At 44.2% G+C, this 17059-nt stretch overlaps 1 protein-coding gene across 5 annotated transcripts in view; it reads left to right on the top strand.

The window, feature by feature from the left end:
• Positions 1 to 17059, top strand: part of EBF1 (EBF transcription factor 1) — a 481397-nt gene that overhangs the window by 327740 nt on the left and 136598 nt on the right. For all 5 annotated transcript variants that reach the window (XM_068278297.1, XM_068278295.1, XM_068278298.1 and 2 more), the window contains exon 7: positions 13907 to 13988. In XM_068278297.1, the coding sequence (XP_068134398.1) occupies positions 13907 to 13988 (82 nt within the window). The remainder of the gene's footprint in view (positions 1 to 13906; positions 13989 to 17059) is intronic.

Here is a 17059-nt window from a genome sequence, read left to right as displayed (position 1 = left end):
TGCCGGTCAGCATCTTTAGTACTGGCTGATAAGAAAACAAACAGACAGCACCAACTGCCTTTATGCAGGGCTGCTGAAATCCGGATCCGGTAGACATCCGGATAGTTCTATCTGGATATCTCCCAGTTACCTGGGCGGGGGGGGGGGGGCAATCTTACCTGTCTGACATCTTCTTCGGTCCGTCCCTCGGCCCCTCCCACGAAGCGGGCCAAAGCGGCGGTCACGTGATTACAAACACTTCCTCCTTCCGGGTTGAAGGAGGAAGCGTTTGTAATCACGTGACGATTGTGGAGCGTGGAAGGCGCCGATGGACGACCAAAGAAGACGTCAGACAGGTAAGCTTGATTCCCCCCCCCCCCCGTCCCCCGCACAGGTTTACTGGGAGATATCTCTGGGTATCTCCCGGATCCGGATTTGAGCAGCCCTACCTTTATGTACAAGTGAAACTAGAAAATTAGAATATCGTGCAAAAGTCCATTTATTTCAGTAATCTAGTTGAGTAAACTGATGTATGAAATAGGAACCCTTTGTAGGTGTTTTGGATTAATTACTGTATTTTTTGGACTATAAGACTCACTTTTTCTCCCCCAAAAGTGGGGGGAAAAAGTCACGGGTTGATTCACAAAGCCGTGCTAACTCATTGCACGGCTGCGCTATGCTTCGCGCGTGGTTTACCGCGCATAAAACTTTACGCGCGCTATAACAAACTTTCACGCGGCACAACGCGCGCAAAAGTATGCTTTCGCCACGTGAACGCGCGCAAACGTTTGTTATAGCGCGCGTAAAGTTTTATGCGAAGCATAGCGCGGCCGTGCAATGAGTGAATCAACCCCACTGAGTCTTATAGTCCAAATGCAGGGAGGTCCTGACTTGTGAATGCTGCCAATACTAACCTCCAACCCACCGCAATGTCGGTGACTCCCTGTACTGTGCCCATGCAGAGGAAGACAGGGGGACAAACGGAGGACACAGGGGGTCATACAAAGGGACAAGGACACAAGGGGGACACACAGGGGCATAGAGGACGACACAAGGGGGACACAAAGGGGCATAGAGGAGGACACAAGGGGGACACAAAGGGGCATAGAGGAGGACACAAGGGGGACACAAAGGGGCATAGAGGAGGACACAAGGGGGACACAAAGGGGCATAGAGGAGGACACAAGGGGGACACAAAGGGGCATAGAGGAGGACACAAGGGGGACACAAAGGGGCATAGAGGAGGACACAAGGGGGGCACAAAGGGGCATAGAGGAGGACACAAGGGGGACACAAAGGGGCATAGAGGAGGACACAAGGGGGACACAAAGGGGCATAGAAGAGGACACAAGGGGGACACAAAGGGGCATAGAGGAGGACACAAGGGGGGCACAAAGGGGCATAGAGGAGGACACAAGGGGGACACAGGAGAACATAGGGAGACACGAGAGGTACAAGGGGGCATGAGGTACAAAGGGGGCACAATCCACAAGATGCCCCTTCACCATGGATGCACCATGCTTAGTATATGTTTTTTCCCCCGTTTTCTGTCCTTTAAACCTAGGTGCGTCTTATAGTCCGAAAAATACGTTAGCTGATTAGAGTCTGACACTCTGAGCTTAGAATATTGAACATTTTCACAATATTCTAATGGGCTGAGATTTTGACTTTGGGGTTTTCAAAAGTTATAATCTATAATCATCAAAATTATAACAAAAGCTTGAAATATCTTGCTTATATGTAATGAGTCTAGTTCATATATTAGTTTTACCTTTTAAGTTAAATTACGGAAATAAATGGACTTTTGCACGATATTCTAGTTTTTCGTGTTTCACCTGTAGGCCAAGAATTGATTGATGATCGCAGTTTCATTCATACATATTGTTTGATCCACGATGAACATGCAGGTCAGCATCTTTAGTGCTGGATGATAAGAAAAAAAAAACAGACAGCATCAACTGCCAATATGTATAAACACGATGGATACTTGCTTGGCAGTTGGAAACATCCGTTATTTTCCACAATGCAACGAGGTTAACAAACAGGAAACTGTCAGGGCCATGACATCACACTGTGGGAGGGGTTTCACCACAATATCAGCCATACAGGGCCCCCTGATGATCCGTTTGTGAAAAGGAAAATATTTCTCATGGGAAAGGGGGTATCAGCTACTGACTGGGATACAGTTCAATTCTTGGTTATGGTTTCTCTTTAAAGGGGAACTGTAGAGAGAGATATATGGAGGCTGCCATGTTTATTTCCTTTTAAGCAATACCATTTGCCTGTCAGCTTTGCTGATCCTCTGCCTCTAATACTAAATAATAATAATCTAATACTAATAATAAAAGCCCTAGCCCCTGAACAAGCATGCAGCAGATCAGGTGTTTCAGACTTTAAAGTCAGATCTGACAAGACTAGCTGCATGCTTGTTTCTGGTGTTCTTCAGATACTACTGCAGAGAAATAGACCAGCAGGGCTGCCAGGCAACTGGTATTGATTAAAAGGAAATAAATATGGCAGCCTCTGTAGACCTCTTACTTCAGTTCCCCTTTAAGAAATTGGTGGGTTATATGCACATTGAAAGGTGTCTTGTCTTTTCAAAAACCTGGGGTGGGGATAGAGAGATAGAAAGAGAGACAGAGAGACAGAGAGACAGAGAGACACAGAGAGACAGAGAGACACAGAGAGAGAGAGAGAGAGAGAGACAGAGAGACAGAGAGAGAGACAGAGAGACAGAGAGACAGAGAGACAGAGAGAGAGAGAGAGACAGAGAGAGAGAGAGACAGAGAGACAGAGAGAGAGAGAGACAGAGAGACAGAGAGAGAGAGAGACAGAGAGACAGAGAGAGAGACAGAGAGACAGAGAGAGAGACAGAGAGACAGAGAGAGAGAGACAGAGAGACAGAGAATAGATAGATACAGTGGCGTAGCAATAGGGCATGCAGAGGTAGTGACCACATGGGCCTTTGGGCTTGAGGAGCCACTAGGGGCCTGCCTTCAACTGCAGTATTAGCTCTCTATTGGTCCTGTGCTGGTAATAATCACTTCTATAGATACTTTGAATAGTGGTAATCAGTAACAAACTGTTCCCCATCCCCTTCTTGCACCTCTGACACTGTGGCGGTCCTTGGTAGGTTTTGGTGCACCGTATCTTTTGTTTTGTATAGAGTGCTGTGGGGGCCCTAATTTAAAACTTGCACTGGGTCCATAGCTATGCCACTGGATGAATGGATGGATGGATAGATAGATTAGATAGATAGATAGATAGATAGATAGATAGATAGATAGATAGATAGATAGATAGATAGATAGATAGATAGATAGATTAGATAGATAGGATAGATTTTTATAAATCCTACATTTCCCGAGTATAACTGGCATGACATATTTTTGGCCTGTCTGCGTGTAAAGCTGCCCTGCCTCCCCAGACATCTGCCCTCCTGTCTCCCATCTCCTTCCCTCCTGTCCACCCCGCACCCGGCGTCAGCCGCGGCACCCACCACCACCAGACAGACAGGTTCCCATTAATTTACCGGCGGTGCAGCAACTTATTAAAAGTGACGCGTGTGTAAGCGGGGCCGGCGCGGGTGATTAGGTTCCGGGCTGCGCGCTGTTGACAAGCGCAGGTTAATGAATGACGGGGAACGCACGCCGCCGCCGCCTCTCCCCTCGTTACTCAGCATTAGCCGCATTAATAGCAGTAATTGGATAGATTCATCATTTCAAATGTTTTAATAAATGTTTGGACAGCACCTGATCAGCCCTGTCAGCCTCGCAGCGGCACGGCGAATGTGACATGGCTGCCAACTACCCATTAATACCGCGAGGAGACAGAGAGTCAGACTGAGTCTGACACTCCCGCGCCAGGCACGAGACGCGCTCATCGCACGGGCTGGGGAAGATCGTTCATCGTGATTTATTGCAAACATTTATATTAGCGCCAGTGGATTCAGTCCATATATTTCTCACCCTGCAATTCATTAGACCGGGAGCTGTGGTGGAAGGGTGAAGATTATTTATTTCCGAAGGTGTCACTTTTTTTTTCTTCCCCCTGGGATGGAATAATGTTATGTTTATCACTTTTTTTCTGCCTTTTTTTTTGATAACCTATATCTCATTAACTCCTTCGGTACTTATTAAAGGGAACCTAAACTGAGAAGAATATTGATTTTTCCTCTTAAAATAATACCAGTTGCCTGACTCTCCTGCTGATCCTATATCTCTATCAGCCACAGCCCCTGATCAAGCATGCAGATCAGGTGCTCTGACTGAAGTCAGATTGAATTAGCTGCATGCTTGTTTCAGGTGTGTGATTCAGCCACTACTGCAGCAAAACAGATCATCAGGAGTGCCAGGCAACTGGTATTGTTTAAGAGGAAAAATCCAAATCCTTCTCAGTTTAGATTCCCTTTAAAGGGAACTTGAAGTGAGAGGTGTATGGAGGCTGCCATATTTATTTCCTATTGGAAATCTGTTGGACTTTCTTTTGGAGGGTGTCTGGTCACCCTGTCCCACTTTACAAAAGAAAAGTTGATACTTACGTATTATCCCATCTGGAAAGTTTGGAAGATTCTTGTTAAAGTTCTGTTTGATCCCCTAGCCAGATCTAACCAGTTTTGGAAAGCTGAAAGTCCCGGCTTTCCTTTGCACTGGGTCTCGAGTCAATGCGATGCCCCATTCCCAAGTTAGGGGGGTTTGGGGAACAGGTGTCCCCTGTGTTTTGCTGCAGAGAGCACAGTGGAATTGAGTCTTCTGCCCATGCCAGTAAGCCAGAGAGGAGAGGAGAGGAGGGTGTATAGCTGTGCTGCTCCTTCATCTGTAATGAGAGACCCGGGGCACTTGACATAAGTTTTGGAGACACCGATTTATGCTGCGAAGGAAGAAGACCTCCCGGGTGTGCTGCTTATCATCATGTTGGTTTTGTCCCGTACTTCTGTCTGCAGCCAAGTTCAGGGGACACCCCTCCTTCAAAACCCCATAACTTGGGAACTGAGCATCATACCGACTCGGGACCCGGTGCAACAGAAAGCCGGGACTTTCAGCTTTCCAAAAATGGTCAGATTTTCCTGGGGGAGCAAACAGAACTTTAGCTAAAAGCTGCCAAACTTTCCAGACAGGATAATACGTAAGTACCGAAACGTTTTATTTGCCGCTGTCTCTGTTGGATGGATTTATCTACTTCCTGCCAACACAGGAAGTTAAGGAAATTCTCACAGATAGTAACCATCACCAATCCCCCTACCCCCCACAAAGAACTCCCCCCCCCCCCCCCCCCTTCCAGTGGCATAGCTAGATATTATGAGGCCCCATAGCAAGTTTTGTGGGACCGACATGTCTAGGCACTCTTGAGTAATGGTACCTACCTCTACCTACTCTATGAATATGAGTTGATTGGATCATTTACATTCTCATGCAATGCATGCTGTGTATAGTCCGTGAGCACTGAGACAACAAAGCAAAGTTAATAGTGAGCACATCAAGTACCATCTGGGCCCCCCTCTTCTCCAGGGCTCCATAGCAGTTGCTATGGTAGTTATGGCTATTGCTATGCTCCTGGACTCCCCCCCCCCCCCCCCCCCCCCGGAATTTGGCTTTCCCGGTGTATCTATGGCAACAGCATTGAGGTAGCACCAGTTTTAATGTGGTCAGACTGAAATCCAATAGACAATTATCACTGGAAACTGTTCTCGTTACATCCTGCAAGTGTGGCTGGAATATGTCTGTTTGAATGGCGCCCCCCTGACCTGCGTCGCCTGACCCCGATATCTGAGCTCTCTCAATACAGCCAGTCTGAGGAGTCACCACTACACTCACCTCTGACTGTGTTATCTGCCTTGTCTCTTTTATCTCCTGTCAGGTCATTTAGATAATTACCTCCTGAACAGGCCTGCCTGCTCCTGCTGATTAGGTATTGAGAAGGAACAATCAATATGACAGCAGCAGGTTACTCAGAAAGCCCTGTAGTGACATGTAGTAATGGAGTAGAATGCAGCAAATGATTCAGGATACCCACTTTTACAGTAAATTGGGTTGATGAAAGATTTTACTATGGGCAAACATGGACTAAATCATTTATACATTTGTATTTATTTATTTTATTCATACAATTTTTCACTACGGTTCTTCTTGAAAGGGGACCTGAACTCTTGCACAGGACAGAAGGAAAACAAGCTAAACTCTCTAAATACATACAGGGTGCATTTCTCTGTCTGATTCCCCCCCCCCCCCCCCCTCATCTGTGACTAAGCACAAGTTGTAATTTGATCCCTCAGCTGTATCAGCTGGCTGCCACAGCAGAGAAGTAATTAGTAAACACAGGATGGCAACAAGATGTCTGCTTACATGAAAGCAGGAAGTAAACACACTGCAGATTTATTGCAGGATTTGTATCAGCTGCAAGGTTATTCTGCTGTTACTTCTCCTTTAGAGCAGAGAGGAAGTTCTGAGTTCAAGTCCGCTTTAAGTCGTTAGAGCTGAAACAAATCCTAAAATAAATCTGAAGTGTTTCTACTTCCTGATTCATGGAAGCAGACATACTATTAAAAGCCTGTGCTTTCTAATGGGCTTATCTGCCATCTCTGCCATAGGCAGTCATGTGACACAGGGGAGAGATCCAATTATAACTTGTGATTAGACACAAATGAGGGGGAATTAGACAGGCTAAACTCTCTAAATACATACAGGGTGCATTTCTCTGCGTTTTCTGTCCTGTGCAAGAGTTCAGGTCCACTTTAAATGGTCCCAACTTTTGATTTGCAGCACTGGTAACAATGAGCTCAAACCCCACCAGGTACAGCGGCTGGCACCGCCTACGTAAACCCATCCTCGCTATACCCTCTGCAGCACTACCAGCCTATAGTGGCAGTGGCAGGGCAGAGAGCCTTCTCTGTATAGTTCAGGCAAGAAGCGTAATATAATATTAATAGGTGATTGTGAACAGATCTGTCTGGAATATACGGCCAGTCATTTGTTTTCGGGAGGAGCGGTAATAATTGGTGATAGTTCAACCGTCGACTTGATTTGTACTACTAAATAATGGAGGATGAAGCAGTAGCCCGACTCGCCCAGACCCAACAATTTATAGGAATATGAATAATTGAAGCGTGAGTTTACATGGAAAAGTGTTTCTGCTCTGTGAATCACGCATCCTCCTTCCCGACCGTTTCCCGCCAATCGCCCAACCTCTACCGACTCCCACCACCCTCACCAGGTACACTTAGAAGCCTCGAAAGTTCCAAGATCTGCAGTATGGTTGAGGAGTGGGTTCACTCAGAGGTGTGGCCGTACAGCTAAATGTTCATTGGACAATTCAAACCCAGGACTGGCCAATCAGTGAGGCCAGTCAGGCATAGACAGCCCTTCTACCGTTCCCATCATATGCACTACGCAGCAGAGCGATGCGCAATCGCACTACTGCATGCATTTTTCGGGCATCGCAGTGCAGATCCATTCACTGTAGTGAATGGGATCAACAGCGCACATGGGGCTTAATTCACAAAAGCGTGATAACTGCTTTCACGGCAGTTATCACGCGATCTGCCGCGCAACGAAGGTTTGCGCGCGTGAAGGATTCGGTTTGCGTGTAAACGAAGGTTTGCACGCGACCATGTGCGCATTTCATGCGAACCTTGATTTATTATCCAGCGCAATCCTTTACGCGCGCAAACCTTCGCGTGCGGCAGATCGCGTGATAACTGCCGTGATACCAGTTATTATCACACTTTTGTGAAATCAAGCCCATGGCGTGTGATCGTACGCGCTGCATTCCGATCGCGTAGCCATCTGCGCTAATTGATGTGAATGAGGCCGTACCATCAGTTACAGCTTCTCACAAAAGTGAGTGCCCCCCTCGCATGGGGTGACAGCTCTGCGCCTCCTCCCTCCCATCCCTGAACATCCATGAAGTCCATGGCACCTAATTACTGTATATACTCAAGTATTAGTCTAGAAATTTAGGTCTGATTCACTTCATAAAGGGGTCGGCTTATACATGAGTCACAGGCAGCACTGAGCACACTGAGTAATGTGTGTACTAATAGTGGCATTCCCATTTGCAGCAATTTACCCTGTGGTAAGTGATACTTTGAGGAAAGGAAATGCCAAGAGAAAGCAGGTGTGAAAGTCCTGGCCACAGCAATTAAAAAGGAGAGGGGCAGGGGGGAAATACTGGGCCGCAGGAAGGGGAGTGAATAATTGCAGCACTTGGGGGCCTGGAGGAGGTATTGGCTGCACTTAAGGGACAGGAGGGGTTAATAGCTGCAATACTGTATGCAGTGCAGTCATTAACCCCTCCCGAACCCCCAGTGCAGCCATTATCTTTGCTGGGTAGACTTATACTTGAGTCAATAAAAAATTCCAGCTTAAAGAGAATCTGTACTGTCCAATTTGTACAATAAAAAACATACCAATCGAGTCACTGTGATCTCTTTGCCATTTCCGCCACTCCCTGCCGCGATCCTGGCTTTTAATCTGCAGTTTTAGGGAGTGTTTAAACAAACAAACTAAACACAGAACATATATATATATATCTATATATATATATATATATATATATATATATATATATATATATATATATATATATATATATATATATATATATATAGTGCTTTTCTCCTGGCAGACTCAAAGCGTCAGAGCTTCAGCTGAGATTTGAACCCAGGTCTCCTGTGTCAGAGCCCTTAACCATTACACTATCCAGCCAGTTTACAAAAAAAAACATGGCCGCTTACCAGGAAGTGATGTGTGTGTGTGTGTTTATGTATGTATGTATGTAAAGCACACACTCAGGGCTGGTGCACACCGAGCGGCTTTTTGGGCGTTTTCAGATCCGCTTGCGCCTGCGGATCTGCTTGGTCAATGTATCTCAATGGGGTGGTGCACACCAGAGCGGCAGGCGTTTTGCAGAAACGAAAAATGCCTGGGTGAGGCATTTTTTGGATTTCGGATGCGTTTCTGCCTCAATGTTAAGTATAGGAAAAACGCAAACCGCTCTGAAAAACGGCACTTCAGAGCGGTTTTGCAGGCGTTTTTGTTACAGAAGCTGTTCAGTAACAGCTTTACTGTAACAATATATGAAATCTACTATACTGAAAACCGCAGCAGCAATCCGCAAAACGCTAGCAAAACGCCTCATAAAAATAAAAAAAAGCGTTTAAAAATCTGCTAGCATTTTGCGGATCTGCTAGCGGGTTTTGGTGTGCACCAGCCCACAGAGCCTGCAGGGGGAGTGGAGGGGGCATGCATAACTTCTCCCTATCACAGCAGATGGGGTACATTCCTCGCTGGGTCGACAAAGCTTGACAAAGAAAAGAAGATTAGATATATTACAGAGACAGTGCAACTAGAAAAGGCTGCAGTAATCCAGACCACATTAGAACAGGTATAGGAACTTATAGGATAAAAGAAATAAGGCAGAACATTTTGTTACAGAGTCTCTTTAAGAGGGTTGAGTATTGTAGTCGTCTTATACATGAGGCCGACTTGTATTCGAGTGTATTTGAGTAAGTCTTCCCTTATATTTTTCTGACCAGCAGTATAAAGCTGGTATCTGATGGACTCCCGATTTCCTTTCCTTTTGTATTTATAAACCCTCCCAGACAATAATTAGGACATAAATAGCACGGGCCACGTCCATCTCAGCCACTTGTCAACAAGAGCTTGTCGTCGGATTTACAACTCTGATTCCGTATTTGAGATCCTTGTTAAAGTTTTCGAGGGCGGATTTAGAGAAGCCAACATAAGACTCAGACATAAGTTTAGGTTAATCCTTCAGGAATGAGCACACAGGGTGCAAATGACATTAAACAGCAGCTGCGCGCTGCAGCACAAGAACACAAAGTGTCCGGGAGGCCTGGATCCAACCCAGTGTGGAGTCCACAGTGTAGCATGAGACTTACTGTATTTCTTGTGTTTTTTTTTTACAATATTTTATAAATTATTCAGTCAGTGTTTGCCCATTGTAAGATCTTTCCTCGATTTACATTCAGAGATTGATCACTAGTGGTGACATCTTCAGTCCTGACAGGTGATCTCTTCAGAATGTTTGTTTACTGAGCGTTCTGAAGCAAGTGCGAAATATACCCATTGCCTGATGTCCCAGAATTCACTGGGAGGAGAATTCCGCATAGCTGAACAGCCTAGGTTAAGCATCGATCACTAGGAGGGAAGGGACATATACCAATATCCAGCAATGTATAGATATAGGAAGTGTTTCATGACGCTAAAACCAGGATATTTACCATATAAGTGTGTATCCTGAATAACATGCTGCATTCTGTATGTCACTACAGGGCCTCTTTAAATATGCCAAAATTACATTCTAAGGAGATGTTTTAATTTCTCATCCCTTTGTGAGATTAAATAACTGCGGAGGATTTTTCTAAGTACAAAATGGGGGGTTCCATATTTCGTGTTTAGATGCAGATGACCCCTAATCTCGCCTGACTGTCGAGATATCGCTAACGACTGTGTTTGGCTGCGAGGAGATGCGGGTTTCATCCACTTGTGAAAGGCAGACAAAGCAATTAGGCAGTAGCGCATGATTGAATATTACAGCTTTCAGCAAGTAAATGAAGATAAGTTCTGTTAATTATGTGACTTCTTCCCTGTGCTAATGCGATAATAAACTACTGGGCCTGTCACTTTCCTTTGCGAGGCAGTGACCCCTCACTCTGCAGGAACAGTGCACTCCATGCAAATACACTAAATGCAGAGCAGAAGCAGAACGTACCACCGCACTGACAGAGGGGGAGACCTCGGGCAAAATCTCGGCCTACTATAAAAGCTCGCCATCTCCTCTAGCTCCTGCTACTTATTTAAGACTGAAATGCCATGAGTGATATTATTATTATGTATTTATATAGCCTCAACATCTTCTGCAGCGCTTTACAGAGTACATAGTCATGTCACTGACTGGCCTCAGAGGAGCTCACAATCTAATCCTATCATAGTCATAGTTTAATGCTCTTCCATATTATTATTATGTATTTATATAGCACTGACACCTTCTGCAGCACTTTACAGAGTACATAGTCATGTCACTGACTGTCCTCAGAGGAGCTCACAATCTAATCCCTGCCATAGTCATAGTCTAATGTCCTCCCATATTATTATTATGTATTTATATAGCAGCCTTTTACATAGTACATAGTCATGTCACTGACTGTCCTCAGAGGAGCTCACAATCTATGGTGATCCCATGTCACAGTCTAATGTCCTACCATATTATTATTATAGTATTGTTTCATAGCTATTGGGTTGGCAGGTATCTTTAAATATATATTTGCAGGGATTACTTTTGTAAAGTATAAAGGAAACCCTGAGAATACCCAATGAGGAGATGGACTAGTCCTACACCTGTCAGATCTGTCAGAAGTTATACTGCTTACTCTAAGCGGCAGTAAAATAAGAAAAAGTCATTTATGGTGCAGGGAGAAAAGTATATGTATGCATTTACATGTGTTTTACATTTTACACATTTTCACGATAGTGGTTCATTAAAGTGGACCTGAACTCTTGCACAGGACATAAGGAAAACCTAGAGAAATCCACCCTGTATGTACTTAGAGAGTTTAGCTTGTCTAATTCCCCCCTCATCTGTGACTAATCACAACCGGAATTTGATCTCTCAGTTGTGTCAGCTGAGTGCCTCGGCAGAGCAGCTAATTTGTGAACACAGACAGGATATTAACCCTATGTCTGCTTCCATGAAAGCAGGAAGTAGACACACTGAAGATGTATTGCAGGATGTGTATCAGCTGTAGCAAAGGAATGTTTTTCTGTAAAGGTTATTATGCTGTTGCTTATCTTTTAGAGCAGAGGGGACGTTCTGAGTTCAGGTCTGCTTTAAAAAGGCAAAATGATACTAAATGGCATAGTAATGGAGTTTTCTCTAGATTGGATATCTATGTTGAATGTAACGGCTGCTCTGCGATGAGTATGGTGTCCTGTATGGGTGGCTTCAGCTTGCAGTGAATCTTGCAGTCATAGGAGGGGCACTTTAAGACTTTCTGCCAAGAATCCTCACCTCCGTGTGATGTAAGTGGAGTATTCTGTGTCAGTTACAGGCAGTGTATGAGAGAGCGCTGACAGCTGAGCTAGGGAAGGGGGGGGGGGGGGCTGACCCCTCTCCGGCCTCTGCGGCCTTGCTGAGCGCCAGACTCTCCCGCATCTCCTAATTCTTGGCAGGGATGGTGATACTTGTCATGTCACAGCCCTGTGATTGCCACCATGCTTGTAATGATATACTCTGGCTTCAGATATCCTCACTGCTAACTAGATGACCTCCGTGCCTTTCACTAACTGGCCAAACAGCATGCATAAACATACAGACCAAGCTATCTACTACTAGCACTAACTATCTGCTAATACTAAACTTGCTACTAACACTATCTACTAATACAACTAAACAATCGACCAATACTAAACTATCTTCTAATACTAACTATCTACTAATACTAAACAATCTACTAATACTAAACTATTTTCTAATATTAACTATCTACCAATACTAAACTAGCTACTAACACTATCTGCTAATACTAAACAATCTACCAATACTAAACAATTTTCTAATATTAACTATCTACCAATACGAAACAATCTACTAATACTAAACTATCTTCTAATACTAGCTCTCTACTAATACTAAACTATATTCTAATACTAAACACCTACTAATACCTACTAATGGTAAACTATTGACTAATACTAATACTATCTACTAATACTAACTATCTACTACTAAACGATCTACTAATTCTAAACTACATTCTATACTATTTACCTATACTAAATTATATACTCATACTAAACTCTCTACTAATACTAAAGTATCTGCTAATACTAAACTATCTACTAACAAGGAGAAACAAAAAACTTAGATGTACAACTTTGAGAAAATAAGGCGTGTCTTCAGCCTGACTGGGAGGCGGTACTTAGCAGACAAATAGACATTGTTGAGATGAGGATTGCTGAATCGATCTGAATCTAAATTATTGATGCTTAAAAAGTCTTATTAAAAAAAAAATAAAGGACCCCTATCCTAAACGTTTGTAAAATGTAAAATAGATGTGTATTGGTTGCTCATTTGGCCCAAAGTAAAATGCACTGTAAATAAAGGTTTCCTATGTTCCTGCCACTTACAGTAGGCAGTACAAATGTGTCAGATCTGACAGATTTTGGACCAGTCCATCTCCTTATGGGGGATTCTCAGGAATTCCTTTATTTTCAAAAGCACTCCCAGGATGGCAATGGCACACTTCAACTACCAGAATAGAAGATTGACTATCCGGCACTAATATAAAGCTCCTTTCCAAGAAGTGCTTTTGAAAATAAAAAAATTAAATATTGAGAAATGTGAATCACCCATGAGGAAATGGGCTTGTCCAAATTCTATCAGATCTGTCATATTTTTACAACCTACTGTAAGTGACAGCTGCATACGAAAATAGAGATTTACAGTGCATTTTACTCTGAGACAAATGTACAACTACTACACGTGTACTTTACATTTTACACATTTTTGCTAGAGTTGCCCTTTAAATCGTTTATACATTTGAGCCTAAACCCAGGTTTTAAATCCAGGTCACTGATTATTAAGTAGCTCATAAGAGGCCAGGGGGAGGATCTGGGCAGTGCTCAATGTAAGCAACAGCTGCTGAGATATCAGTGGGGAACACTGGTGGCACAGAAGTATTAGTGATGGTTATTTCTAGGCCTCAGTTAAAAAAACAAAAAACCAAGCTACTGAGCCAGTCCACCAGGAAGGAGCAGTGACTGCAATACCAACACATTGATAGGCAATAACTACATAGCAATATCTTGTATATTATGTGGTGACTATGCTGAGCTAATATCTTTGCTTGACTTTAGCTGTGATTTAATAGCGTTTCTCACCTCTCTTTCTCTCTCTCTCGTATTTCCAGGTTCTTCTTAAAGTTCTTCCTTAAGTGTAACCAAAACTGCCTAAAGAATGCCGGGAATCCCAGAGACATGCGACGATTCCAGGTTGGTTTTAAAGCATCACATTGTAAACACAACTAGTACACTTTCAGGCTCCTCAGGGGCGGGGCTTCAAGGGGAAATTATGTTGTCCTACAATCATGATTGGGTGATTGTTGCTCAAAAGGGAAGTCTACTTTCTTTTTTTACACTTAATGTATGGAAGGTTGTTTTTTTAAGCTGAAAAAATGTTGGATTTGGAGGCCTGTGTGCCCATGCTATCTTTATGCAGGGAGGGCCCCAGACATTTTAGGTACACCCCTGTTAGGACCTGTTTAGGTAGAGCTCACACTGTGCCAGCCCCAGCAGGATCCAGAACAGGATTAAGATGAAATGGGCCTCTAGGCAAGATAGTAGTTTTTTGCCAACCACTGATGATCACCTGGCTTTTTTAGTAACAATTCGTGGAGACTAGCATTAACCAGGCCCCTAGAATGTCTCCAGGCCCTAGGCAACTGCCTAGGTTTGCCCTGTGGATGACCCGGCTCTGAGTGGAGCAGTAGTGTATCCGGATACGCTGTACCGCTTCAGATATCTCTCGTAGTCTTTTCTGCACTGGGTTACGTCATGGCATTCTACGGGATAAATGGTAACTTATCCTCTATCCAATACAAATCATGGAGGTCAGGTTAGTGCCTTGTGAAAATAGGTTACTGGACTTCACCTTGGTCAGATTAAGGGACCACTATCGCAAAAATCTGACATGTTTTGGACTAACCTATCTCCTCATGGGCTATTCTAGTGGTTTTTTTTTGTTCAATCCAACTGCCAAAATAGTGTGCAAATGGGTGTGTGTGTGGGGTGGGGGGTGGCATTGGCATCTTCATATAGATCATTTCCAGGGAGTGCTATTGTAAAAAATAAACAAATTACTAAAAATTCCCAATGAGGAGATGGACTAGTCCAAAACCTGTCAGTTCTCTAAGTTTTCTACTACCTACTGGGAGAAATGCACTTGTATGTGTTTACATGTACTGTATTTAAATTTGACAATTTTTCGCAATAGTGGTCCTTTAACAGCTATGCACCCCATTTCTGTGTCTAGGGTTACCCTTTAATAAATGACTGGTCAGTTTGACCACAGATGACCTGCAGGATTTCCATCAGTACTTTGTGGTGGATTTAGCTTCCTGCAGCGTGGGCGGGATCCTCCCGTATCGGGTGCCGCACTGTTCCAGCGTGACGCCGCACGGAAAATACAACATATGATGTTTAAGCTGTAACTGGGGGTGGGGCTGCTTGTTATGCCTCGAGTATTGACAAGAAGCACTCGCTGCTAGTATGAAGTTATGTCACCCGCCAGATCCATCATCTGCTGTGTGTAACCATTTCATGCCCGATGCTGGAAAACTGCCTCAACCTTACTGAAGCTACACACAGATATCCGATAGCACCCTACGGTCTAAAGAGCTTCCGACTGCTACCTGCAGTGTAGTCTCATAGCTCAGGACTGTCCCTCTTTGGGAATCCCCCTGTCCCTGTTTCCTCCTCATTTGTCCCTCTTTCAGGACTCATGGACAGAGCTATGTAAATATATGTATTTTTCTACTGAAAAAAAATGTGTTGAATTGACTCTAAACTTTATTCCCATCATTTAAATTCATATATTTCTATCTATTCTTTCTATTCCATTCATTCTATTTTTCTTGTGAAATCTTTATGGTATGTGTGACGGGGGAATGATTAGGGGTGTGGTGGGGCGTGATTAGGGGTGTGGTGGGGTGTATTTAGGGGTGTGGCTTAAAGTGAACCGAGCACCTTTTTTTCACTCAGGACATTTTTATAGCACATGAAAAATGCATGCCGACTATCTGTTTCATTATTAAAATAAACTTTAATTTTACCTTGTATTTTACATACATCTCTGAGCGCGGCCCCCCAGAAGCTTAACGACAAGGCATTGTCGCTAATCCTATCGAGGGCCGCGCAGCTTTTCCTGCTCCAGCGTGGCAGCGCAATAGCCGACCCAGCCCGCCCCCGCGCATGCGCAGTAAGCCGGAGCCACGGGCTCCATGGTACTACACATGCGCACACGGAAGGGCTCACTCGGTTACTGCGTGACCCCGCATCAGGATGAAGAGCTGCGCGACGCCTACGTAGAGGTGGGCCGCGCTCAACAACGGGGTGCTGTAGATCAGCGAGGGAAGCCTCAGTGGGATCCTGAGACTTCCCTCTCTTAGGTTATGTATGTGATTTTGATCCCCAGCTTTGGCTCAGGACCCCTTTAGGTACTGTAGTATTTAGAGAAGTTCCTCTGTCAGTTGTAGGCTGTGATGAAGGTAGCAGTGCCTGCATTAGACTTACACCGACCCTTGTAATATTCTCACTAACACAGATGACAGAATATAGCTGGCCTTTCTGCTAAGCACAATTCTGATCATTTGATTGGCTGCAGCCTTGTTAATGGACGTCGCCCTCGCCGCTCTCTCCAGAGAGGTCCTCCGAACACGCCGCCACTTAGGATAATTCAGGGAGTTCGGTTAATGAAACAGTGAACTACAACCAAAAACATATTTTATTGGAGCAGCAATCAATGGTGCGGCTAGATTTAATTTGCATGACATCATCTGTAGTCCATTTAATATCCATTTTACATTCCCGTGACATGTAGAGTACTCGCAGTTTGGCCAAGTTTCAAAAATCGAGCAAGCTAAAGGTAGAGCGTAACCTTACAGAGTCACCCGGGAAATAGATGTTAGAGGTAGTGTTGTGCGCCTGCACAACTAGAGGCGCGCTCAGTAGGCAGGAGCAGTGTTAGGGAGTCTTGCCCAAGGACTCCTTACTGAATAGGTGCTGGCTTACCGAACAGGAAGAGCCGAGAATCGAACCCTTAACCAGTACACTATCCAGCCACAATGAGAAGCAAGTTATCAGGGATCCTTGGACTGGACCATTATTCTGCATTTTACGGGGCTCGCGTATAATCACTGCATGTCTTGTAATCCGTAAACTGGAAAATTAAATCCCATTGCAGAAGATCCTATTTGTGACTGTATCCTCAAAGGAAGCACTAAAAACTAAAACTATTTAGTGTTAACAGTGTTTAAAGGATACCCGAAGTGACGTGTGACATGATG

Source organism: Hyperolius riggenbachi, chromosome 3 (genome assembly GCF_040937935.1).
Source record: "Hyperolius riggenbachi isolate aHypRig1 chromosome 3, aHypRig1.pri, whole genome shotgun sequence".
Taxonomy (NCBI): Eukaryota; Metazoa; Chordata; class Amphibia; order Anura; family Hyperoliidae; genus Hyperolius; species Hyperolius riggenbachi.
The sequence above is the reverse complement of the archived record's forward strand: the minus strand, read 5'-3'. Positions and strand labels throughout refer to the sequence as shown.